The following is a 12562-nucleotide window of genomic DNA, read 5'->3' on the forward strand; positions in this document are numbered from 1 at the left end:
GGGAAGACACACCTGGGAAGCCAGAAGAGACTATACTCTGCCCACATTTCTGACTTTAGAGGAAAACACTTAATGACATCTGGGAACCCAGTACACGGGTGCCCCGGAAAAAGGTAGCACAGGCCCTCCTCGTTGCCGCCCTCACAGAGAGCTCAAAAGCAGACCTCCAGGAGCAACTTGTGCTGTGGGACCACAGGTAAGACCAACTTTTCTGCTCCAAGTAACCTGCCTGGTGGAGTCAGGACAAACATCCACAAAACAACTGATGACCAGTAGACAGGAAAGACTACACGCCTGAAAGAAGAACACTCTCTTCCAATAACTGGCTGAAAGAAAACAGGAAAATAGGTCTACAGCACTCTAGACACACAGGCCTATAGGATGGTCTAGACACTGTCAGAAATAGCAGAACAAGGTAACACCAGAGACAACCTGATGGCTAGAGGCAAGCGCAGGAACCTAAGCAACAGAAACCAAGACTACATGGCATCATCGGAGACCAATTCTCCCACCAAAGCAAACACTGAATATCCAAATGCACCAGAAAAGCAAGATCTAGATTTAAAATCACATTAGATTATGATGATGGACGACTTCAAGAAAGACATAAAGAACTCCCTTAGAGAAACGGAGGAAAACATAAATAAACAAGTAGAAGCCTATAGAGAGAAATCACAAAAATCCCTGAAAGAATTTCAGGAAAACACAATCAAACAGGTGAAGGAATTAAAAATGGAAATAGAAGCAATAAAGAAAGCACAAAGGGAGACAACCCTGGATATAGAAAACCAAAGGAAGAGACAAGGAGCCGTAAATACAAGAGTCACCAACAGAATGCAAGGGATAGAAGAGAGAATCTCAGGAGAAGATTCCATAGACATTAGCGACACAACTGTCAAAGATAATGTAAAGCAGAAAAAGCTACTGGTCCAAAACATACAGGAAATCCAGAACTCAATGAGAAGATCAAACCTAAGGATAATAGGTATAGAAGAGAGTGAAGACTCTCAGCTCAAAGGACCAGTAAATATCTTCAACAAAATCATAGAAGAAAACTTCCCTAACCTGAAGAAAGAGATACCCATAAACATACAAGAAGCCTACAGAACTCCAAATACATTGGACTAGAAAAGAAACTCCTCCCATCACATAATAGCCAATCACGAAATGCAAAAAACAAAGAAAGAATATTAAAAGCAGTAAGAGAAAAATGTCAAGTAACATAAAGACAGACCTATCAGAATTACACCAGACTTCTCAACAGAGACTATGAAAGCCAGAAGATCCTGGACAGATGTCATACAGACCCTAAGAGAACACAAATGCCAGCCCAGGTTACTGTATCCAGCAAAACTCTCAATTAACATAGATGGAGAAACCAAGATATTCCATGACAAAACGAAATTTACACAATATCTTTCTACAAATCCAGCCCTACAAAGGATAATAAATGGTAAAGCTCAACATAAGGAGGCAAGCTACACCATAGAAAAAGCAAGAAACTAATCATCTTGGAAACAAAACAAAGAGAAGAAAAGCACATAAACATAATCTCACATCCAAATACGAATATAACAGGAAGTAACAATCACTATTCCTTAATATCTCTCAACATCAATGGTCTCAACTCCCCAATAAAGACAGAGCTTAACAAACTCGATATGCAATGAGGACCCTGCATTCTGCTGCCTACAGGAAACACACCTCAGAGACAAAGACAGACACTACCTCAGAATGAAATGCTGGAAAAGAAATTTCCAAGGATATGGTCTGAAGTAGCAAGCGGGAGTAGCCATTCTAATATGGAATTAAATTGATTTTCAACAAAAAGTCATCAAAAAAGATAAGGAAGGACATTTCATATTCATCAAAGGAAAAATCCACCAAGATGAACTCTCAATCCTAAATATCTATGTGCCAAATACAAGGGCACCTACATACATAAAAGAAACCTTACTGAAGTTCAAAGCACAAATTGCACTTCACACAAAATAATAGTAGGAGATTTCAACACCCCACTCTCATCAATGGACAGATCATGAAAACAAAAATTAAACAGAGACATAGACAGACTAAGAGAAGTCATGAACCAAATGGACTTAACAGATATTTATAGAACATTCTATCCTAAAACAAAAGGATTCTTCTCACCACCTAATTGTACTTTCTCCAAAATTGATCATATAATTGGTCATAAAATAGGCCTCAATAGATACAGGAAGATTGAAATGATCCTATGAGTCCTATCAGACTACCACAGCCTAAAGCTGGTCTTCAACAACAATATGGGAAGAACGCCCACATATACATGAAAATTGCACAGTGCTCTACTCAATGATAACCTGGTCAAGGAAGAAATAAAGAAAGAAATAAAAGACGTCTTAGAATTTAAAGAAAATGAAGGTACAACACACCCAAACTTATGGAACACAAGCTGTGCTAATAGAAAAATTCATAGCTCGGAGTGCTGCAGAAAGGAACAGGAGAGAGCATATATCAGCAGCTTGACAACACACCTAAAAGCTCTAGAACAAAAAGAAGCAAATACACCCAGAAGGAGTAGAAGACAGGAAATAATCAAACTCAGAGCTGAAATCAACCAAGTAGAAAGAGAAAGGTCCATACAAAGAATCAACAGAACCAAAAGTTGGTTCTTTGAGAAAATCAACAAGATAGATAATCCCTTAGCCAGAGTAATGAGAGGACACAGAGTGCGTGTCCAAATTAACAAAACAAGAAATGAAAAGGGAGACATAACTACAGAATCAGAGGAAATTCAAAAAAATCATCAGATCCTACTACAAAAGCCTTCGGTCAACAAACCTAAAAATCTGCAGGAAATGGACAATTTCCTAGACAGATACCAGGTACTGAAGTTAAATCAGGAACAGATAAACCATTCAAACAACCCCATAACTCCTAAAGAAATAGAATCAGTCATTAAAGGTTTCCCAACGAAAAAGAGCCCAGGTCCAGATGGGTTTAGTGCAGAATTCTATCAGACCTTCATAGAAGACCACATACAAATATTATCCAAACTATTCCACAAAATTGAAACAGATGGAGCACTACTGAATTCCTTCTATGAAGCCACAATTACTCTTATACCTAAACCACACAAAGACCCAACACCAACAAAGAAAGAGGACTTTGGGCTAATTTCCCTCATGAATATCAACGCAAAATACTCAATAAAATTCTGGCAAACAGAATACAAGAGCACATCAAAACAAACATCCACCGTGATCAAGTAGGCTTCATCCTAGGCATGCAGGGATGGTTTAATATACGGAAAACCATCAAGGTAATCCACTATGTAATCAAACTGAAAGATAGAACCACATGATCATTTCATTAGATGCTGAGAAAGCATTTGACAAAATTCAACACCCCTTCATGATAAAAGTCCTGGAAAGGATAGGAATACAAGGCCCATACCTAAATATAGTAAAAACCATATACAGCAAACCATTAGCTGTCATTACACTAAATGGAGAGAAACTTGATGCAATCCCACTAAAATCAGGGACTAGACAAGGCTGCCCACTCTCTCCTTACTTATTCAATATAGTTCTTGAAGTTCTAAGTAGAACAATCAGACATCAAAAGGAGATCAAAGGGATACAGAGTGGAAAAGAAGAAGTCAAAATATTACTATTTGCAGATGTTATGATAGTATATTTAAGTGATCCAAAAAGTTCCACCGGAAAACTACAAAACCTGATAAACAACTTCAACAAATTGACTGGGTATAAAATTAACTCAAATAAATGAGTAGTCTTCCTCTACAGAAAAGAGAAACAATCTGAGAAAGAAATTAAGGAAATGACACCCTTCATAGTAGTCCCAAATAATATGAAATACCTCAGTGTGACTTTAACCAAGCAAGTGAATGATCTGTATGATAAGAACTTCATGCCTCTGAAGAAAGAAATTGAAGAAGACCTCAGAAGATGGACAGATCTCCCATGCTCATGGATTGGCAGGATTAATATAGTAAAAATGGCCATTTCCCCAAAAGCAATCTACAGATTCAATGCAATCCCCATCAAAATACCAATCCAATTCTTCAAAGAGTTAGACAGAACAATTTGCAAATTCATCTCGAATAACAAAATAATCAGGAGAATTAAAACTATCCTCAACAATAAAATGACTTCCAGGGGAATCACTATCGCTGAACTCAAGCAGTATTACAGAGCAATAGTGATAAAAACTGCATGTCATTGGTACAGAGACAGACAGATAGACCAGTGGAACAGAATTGAAGACCCAGAAATGAACCCACACACCTATGGTCACTTGATCTTTGACAAAGGATCCAAAACCATCCAATGGAAAAAGGATAGCATTTTCAGCAAATAGTGCTGGTTCTACTGGAGGTCAGCATGTAGAAGAATGCAGATCGATTGATGCTTATCACCCTGTACAACGCTTAAGTCCAAGTGGATCAGGCACCTCCACATCAAACCAGATACACTCAAACTAATAGAGGAAACAGTGGGAAAGAATCTTGAACACATGGGTACTGGAGAAAATTTCCTGAACCAAACACCAATGGCTTATGCTCTAAGATCAAGAATCGACAAATGGGATCTCATAAAACTGCAGAGCTTCTGTAAGGCAAAGGACATTGTTATTAGGACAAAATGGCAACCAGCAGATTGGGAAAAGGTCTTTACCAATCCTACAACCGATAGAGGGCTTATATCCAAAATATATGAAGAACTCAAGAAGTTAAACTTCAGGGAGACAAGTAACCCTATTAAAAATGGGATTCAGAGCTAAACAAAGAATTCACAGCTGAGGAAGGCCAAATGGCTGAGAAACACCTAAAGAAATGTTCAAAATCTTTAGTCATAAGGGAAATTCTAATCAAAACGACCCTGAGATTTCACCTCACACCAGTGAGAATGGCTAAGATCAAAAACTCAGGCGACAGCAAATGCTGGCGAGGATGTGGAGAAAGAGGAACACTCCTACATTGTTGGTGGGATTCCAAACTGGTACAAAGATTCTGGAAATCAGTCTGGAGGTTCCTCAGAAAATTGGACATTGAACTACCTGAGGACCAAGGTATACCTCTCTTGGGCATATACCCAAAAATGCCCCAACATATAACAAAGACACATGCTCCACTATGTTCCTAGCAGCCTTATTTATAATAGCCAGAAGCTGGAAATAACCCAGATGCCCTTCAACAGAGGAATGGATACAGAAAATGTGGTACATCTACACAATGGAATAATACTCTGCTATCAAAAGAGTGACTTTATGAAATTCATAGGCAAATGGATGGAACTGGAAAATATCATCGTGGGTGACATAACCCAATCACAACAAAAATACTTGGTTTACACTCATTGATAAGTAGATATTAGCCCAAATGATCGAATTACCCTAGATGCATAGAACACATGAACTCAAGAAGGATGACCAAAATGCGAATGCTTCACTCCTTCTTTAAAATGGGAACAAGAATACCCTTTGGGAGGGAATAGGGAGGCAAAGTTTAGAACAGAGGTAGAAGGAACACCCATTCAGAGCTTGCCCCACATGTGGCCCATACATAGACAGCCACCAAACTAGATTAGTTGGATGAAGCAAAGTTCAGGCAGACAGGAACCAGACATCGATCTCTCCTGATAGACAAAGCCAGAATACAGCAAATACATAGGCGAAGTCCATCATTAAACCACTGAACTGAGAATGGGACCCCCGTTGAAGGAATCTTAGAAAGGACTGAAAGATCTTGAAGGGGTTGAGACCCCATATGAACAACAATGCCAACCAACCAGAGCTTCCAGGGACTAAGACACTACGCAAAGACTATACATGGTCTGACCCTGGGCTCCAATCTCATAGGCAGCAATGAATACCCTAGTAAGATCACCAGTGGAAGGGGAATCCCTTGGTCCTGCCAACACTGAACCCCCTGTGAACGTGATTTTGGGAGGTGGGTGTTAATGGGGGGAAGATGGGGAGGGGAACAGCAATAGAAAAGGAGAGGGGGAGGTGTTAGGGCATTTTTGGCCTGGATACCGGGAAAGGGAATAATAATCGAAATGTAAATAAGAAATATCCAAGTTAGTGAAGATGAAAAAAAAAGGAACCGAAAATTATTATTTTGATGTTTTTTATGATATCAAATTCTTATTTTCTTTCATGGCAAATATCTATTCCAGTGTAAGCCTTTTTATTTTTAAGGTTATTTTATTACATAGTAATTATTTAAGGATGCATTAAAACATAAAGGTATTCATAAAGTATCATGTGATGCCTTGATAGAAGAGAACACTGTGAAATAGTAAAGTCAGAATTTAAATGTTGTACCTTCAATATTAATGATTTCTGTATGATAAAAACATTCAAAATTTGTTTTCAAGTTTTCTGACTTATATAGTATGCTATCATTACCAATATCATCATGATACTTGCAACATCTCAGTGGAACTTTTGCCTTCTACCTACCTGTGATTTAATTAATCTTTCCTCAGCTTTCTCTTCCTCATTACCATTCTAGCTTCCGACAACACAAATCAATTCTCAACTTCTCTTCGGTCAGCCCTTCTACAACCCACATTCTTGACTCTCTGCCCCTGACTTATTTTAGCACAATTGTCTCTATCTTATCTATATCAAAAAATGATAGATCTATAGTGAAAAGTATTCCTGCTATGCATTTGCAACATTTTGATTATCTGCTCACTGTCTTATTTCCACTTCTCCTTTGTATTTCGGAGAGCACATGGTGGGGAGGGAGTTTGATTGTTTTTTTTTTTTTTTTTGCTTTTATTTGTGTCCTCTTCTGTTTTTAGGACCTAAATAGTACCTACCTTAGGAACAATACACACTAATATCCATTAAATGGGTTAGCAAATTAATCAATTGAAAGTTTTGAATTAGAAGAAACAATGGTGACTTACTTTTTTTGCTTAAGGTCTAAAAGCTGGCAATCCCTTCTCTGTTTTATTTTACTTTATCATTTTCTGGTATTCTTTATTTTCAAGTGAAACAGGGTTATGATTTCTGAAAGCTATTAGCACATATGGAAGGTTGTGATCCTAATAGAGGTTTGTGGGAGCAGGAATGTCTGTTGAATACAATGGGAAAGAGTGTTCAGGAAAAATCAACTTGACTAAGAAGTTTGGGAAGTTTACCGTTGCATGGTTACTGGGTTTTGCCCTGCCTTATTTCTTGAAAAATGCTATAATTCTTTTTATTGAATCACAGAAGGCTTGCTTGACTTGCCTGTTCCTAAGTGTGTAGATGAAGGGGTTTAGCATAGGGGCAATGGAAGTAGTGAGAACCATCACACCCTTATTGATGGCCACCTCCTTTTTTGCAGAAGGCTTGATGTAGATGAAGATGCAGCTGCCATAGGTGATAGAAACCACAATCATGTGGGAAGAACAGGTAGAAAAGGCTTTTTGCTTTTGTTGGGCAGAAGGGAATCTAAGAATTGTCTTGATGATATTAACGTAGGAGAGAACAACACACACCAGCGTTATAATGAGAGTCAGTACAGCACAGATGAGAACTGTGTGCTCCATGAACCAAGTGTCTGAACAAGAGATTTTAAGGAGAGGGGAAGCATCACAGATAAAATGATCAATGATATTAGAATCACAGAACTGCAGATTTAGGCCGAGGCTAAGTGGGGGAATTAAAATAAATAAACCAGCTACCCAACAACAAAACACAAGTCTTCTGCAGACAGCGGTATTCATGGTAGTCAAATAGTGCAGTGGCCTGCAGATGGCCACATAACGGTCGTAGGACATAGCAGCTAGAAGGAAAAATTCAGTTACACCAAAGAGGTCGGTAAAAAATACTTGGGCAACACAGGCATTATAGGTAATTGTTTTGTCACCTGTTGCTATGCTATACAAGTATCTGGGGATGCTTGCAGATGTGAAGGAGATCTCTAAGACAGCAAAGTTTTTAAGGAAATAATACATGGCTGTTTTAAGGTGAGGATCCACTAAGATGAGGGAGATGATGGCCAGATTTCCAGTTAAGCTCAGTGAGTAGGTGAAGAAGAGAATGATAAAGATAAGAACCTGCAGTTGTTGGTTATCTGTCAGTCCAAGTAAGAGGAAGGTTGTGACAGTGTGGTTCCTCATCTTTGGTTTCTGATTTCTTTTAGATCTGCATAGAACATTTAGCCTTTTAAATACACATTCTGCTTTAAATTTGCCAGATTTTTCTTATTCATTATACCTCAAAAAATTACCCTTTAAATTCATGTTGTGGAAGGACTTCTAACTCCTTGGGTTCTGTTATTTTATATGAAGCAAAAACCCCATTTGGCTCAACAATTTTCAAGATTGGATAGAATTTTATGATACATTTTTCCAAATGTGTTGCTCCTTTGAAAAGTGCTGAAACAAGATGGACAATGTGAGTAAACTTTCCGCAATACAGACACTTCTGGTCTCTCTTGGAACTTTGTACTCGAAACATTTAATTTAGTTTACTGAAATTTTATGTTTTTCTCCTGAAGACTTGCAGACTTAACATTTATCAATATACAGTGCATGCATACATATCAATTCAGCTATGTGTACCACATGCCTATAAACACCCCCACGCCCCGCACACACTTCCATAGTTGTTCCCATGATACTGCCTCCTTATTGGGTTTCTCTGTCCCTTAGTGATCACTTAAGAATTCAAGGTTGTACAAAGCAGAGAAACCTTTAAAGTATGATATAATTATCCAGAGAACACACATCCTCTCAAGGAATACTTTGAAAATAAATTACAAATATGTAGTCTATGATGATTCCCTATCCCATCACATTACATTTGAATCTACTTTTCACACATAGACTAGCCTTAACCTCAATATAACACATGGAATGAAAGAATAAGGAAAATGACTAATCCAATTTAACAGAAAATATTGTGACACAATTGATTACATATGTATATGTAAATGGTATCATTTAATTTGGAATGAACATTTGCAAATTCAGTTAGAAACAATGGCTTTTCTACAAATTATGAGGTTGTGAGAGTCGATTTGATTCTTTTGTTTGTTTTAGACTGTTGACAAATGTTATTAAAATTTTATGTTTTTACTTAAATAATATGGCATTTTCATCAGTTCTTAGGCCTTAAATTACCATTATTCAGGTGATCTCCATTATACCTATATCTCTATTTTTTCATAGCCATTTTAATTCTCAGTTGTGACATGACATATTAATTTGAACATATTTCAGACACAACCCATTCTAGTAACATGTTCTTTTCAAGAAAGGTAATATGCTTCAATATGTTCTACTTCCCTGTGACAGATTTTTAGCCACCACTTCCAACAGAACAAGAGTGCTCTATTCCCAACTTACCTGGTTGATTTTCATTTTTCCAGCTCTAGTCTAAAATCTTCCAGAGAGCTTCCTGCAAGTTTGACAACTGTGGTACTGGAAACTCCTGTCTCTGCAACCCTAAGAACCATTACCTGTTATTAATGCACAAAGAACACTGGTTTAGGAATCAAATCTTGGAATGTGGACCACCCCATCCCCTTTTTTATTATACAACTTGGCAGAACTCAGACAATTCCACATTGAACTGGTTATCTAACAAATGCTTCTAAATGTATTTGTCTATTGTGTATTTTCCAATCAGATATCTACAAGGATATTTCCTTTCTCTTTGGGTTTCTAATGCAAAACATTTTCATATGGACTTTGTTTATTTACATTTTGCATGAAGTCAAATTGGTAGTTAATTATATATTTTTTGGTAATTTTTTTAGTTAAAACTGTTTTCAGATAAGATATTCAGATATTTAATGCAGGGTGACTTCTAAAGTGCAATCCTCCAGTGTCAATCTCCTCTCAGGATTACACATATGCTTCACCAAAATTAACTACTTTGGTTCTTCGAGAGACCAACATTTGGCTTTATTTATTTTTATAGGTCAAAACAGAGGAATCACCTTCTTTTCCTTGGATGCTTTCAAAAATTTCTTCTACCTACTCTACATCTAGTCTCAGAGGGGACAGAGATCATGCCGTTGAGTTAAAGATTAACATTGTCACTGCTATTTCTTAGTAGTCAGTGCTACTGATGTAGCTAGCTGACTTTTGTTTATTCTATTTTCAAAATGGAATGAGGAGAGAGATTTCTAATGAGGTAATTCACTGTTCACCAATTTGTCATTCTTTGGGGGTAGGGCATGGATATATTATTATTATTATTATTATTATTATTATTATTATGATGAATTATCATTATTAATTTGAGGTTCTTAATAAAGATGAAAGATTTATCAACAGCCATCAAAATGTTTATTTATTTATTCTGTCATCCTTTCACATGATGAGATTTATAGGCATGTGTGACCAGCTGATTTTAACACTTAAATGCTATATATTATTATTATATAAAAGGTCCCCAGATTGCATTTATATATGCAAGGAAATTTTGTTATATAAATTAAAAGAATACTTTATAAAATATAGAAATTATCATATATTCCTCATTTTATGAATTAAAGTTTTTCAAGGTATAAAAAAACTGAGATCAAACAAAGTAAATATAGTAAAGACAAGAATATTGATTGTGACAGTTAATGTTAGATTTTATTGGTTGTTGAAGTTTGAAGTCTTAAAATACATTCATTAAAATGATAATTGACATGACTATTCATATCATCTCCTAGTTACCTTTGCCACTGTCAAGCCTGAGACTGCTTGAGGATGCATGGACACCTTGGCAGAATCCATCTGTATTCAGTTTCTTGGACTTCCTTATTATACTGTTTAAGCCTTCTTCCTGCAAAAGAAAACCAACAAATCACTGATATGAAGGCTGCAGGATGTGAACAATGATTTCTACTTGTGATTCTTGTTACTCTTACTTATCAGAGCCATGAGCATCTTCTTCTAGCTTAACCTTTGCTTATTTGGTAAAGATGCGACTAACTAAATAAACATAATCCCTGGTGATGTACTCTCACTAATGAATCTATAGAGTAACCTAATTTCAGGTTTAAAAAATTATGTTACACTGTGCTTCTTCAGAGACAGTGTCTTTGGAGACAGAAGGATACAACATTGTATAGAGTTCATCAAGACTATAGAAGAATCTGGTTATGTACGAATCTATAGGCTTAGACATAATACATAATACATAAACTGAAACAAACCTTAAGGGGAGATCTAATAAAAACCACATTTCTTATTTAAATCTTGTTATGTGAATCATTTAATATATTTGAGAAATTTTAATTAGTTAAGGAAAATGGAGAAAATATATACAATCACATAATCAACTTACTGCTTTTATTGTAGTAGTTTGTTATATAGTTGTATCAAAATGATTATAAGTACTACTTAAAGAACACTGAAAGACTTCTGGGTAAAACAGCATTTAGCAGCCTCATCCATTTAACTTTGTGAAAGAAAATAAGGCAGGATGGTTGAAACACTGGCATTTTTATTCCTTAAAGAAATCATAGTTGTAAATGGATGTTAACAATAGTAGCTGAGATTTTTTTTTTTGAGAAAATAGGTGGGAGAGGCTATGGAAAGTTCTCAGCTGCCATCAGTGGCTTGGAGTAGGTTAGGGCAAACTACAGGAAATTCTTGCCTTAATAATTAGCTGGATGACCAAGGACTAGATGCATAATTGGGGTGGGGGACACCTGGGAGTTGAACACTGAAGCAGGACACTGTTATTGTCAGTAGAAAATTTCTGACATTGGCTTTTACCCTCTCTTCCCCATTCACATCAACACTGTGATGAGCTAGAGCAGAGTCTGGACCAATTGCCCTGTAAACTGTCATGGACACAGAGAAAGGGGATTTATGTATGAGACTAGGGGTTTGAGGCAAGTTCTTTCATAAGGACAATGGGTGAGTTTGACAGTAATGCACGTGAAGGGTTTCCCTCTTCCTTCTCCAAACTCCCTACAACTTGCACAGTTGAATACCATAGTGGGAGGGGATCTGAAGAACTCAAAGCTGAACAGAACCAATGGTCATGTATACTTAGGGGAGAGAGTAAGGGGACAGAAATGTGAGTCTGAGGGCTGAGACAGTCTTGCTCTCAAAGTTCTCTGCCTAAGTCAGGAAGAAACTACAGAAAGGATCCCACTCTGTTTTCCCTAAACAGAGCTGTGGAACCCAATATATCATTAAAGAGGAAGTTGAACTGCAGTTGTGCTGTAGTGTGGGAAACTCTCTTCCAAAGGTGGTTGGTCTATATGCCATTGGAACAATACATAATACTGATTTAGTTTTCCAGATTTAAACTAGAACTGTAAACTGTGTCTTCCCCACCAATGCAGTTCTCTACCTGAAATATCATACAGAGAGTTTAAAACCCATTCTACCAAGGGAAAAATATTGCTTGATGTTATTGAAAAAAATCCTATATAATTCCATTATAGTTTACACTTTATTTATTGATAATTAAATTTTTATTGTTGAAAACTTTTAATAAGATTTAATTGAAATAGAATGATATAATTTCTTATTTTCCTTTCTTCCTTCTAGCCCATCACAGATACCTTCATTCGTAACTCTTCCATGTCCTGTTCAAA

At 36.8% G+C, this 12562-nt stretch overlaps 1 protein-coding gene across 1 annotated transcript; it reads right to left on the reverse strand.

Annotated features, from left to right (window-relative positions):
• Positions 1-7190: 7190 nt before the first annotated feature.
• Or6c203c (olfactory receptor family 6 subfamily C member 203C) lies at positions 7191-8126 on the reverse strand. The gene has a single exon (NM_001423212.1). The coding sequence runs from the start codon at positions 8124-8126 to the stop codon at positions 7191-7193; it is 936 nt and encodes a 311-aa protein (NP_001410141.1).
• Between the last annotated feature and the right edge of the window lie 4436 nt (positions 8127-12562).

This window comes from Rattus norvegicus, chromosome 7, assembly GCF_021556685.1.
Source record: "Rattus norvegicus strain SHRSP/BbbUtx chromosome 7, alternate assembly SHRSP_T2T, whole genome shotgun sequence".
NCBI classification, from domain to species: domain Eukaryota; kingdom Metazoa; phylum Chordata; class Mammalia; order Rodentia; family Muridae; genus Rattus; species Rattus norvegicus.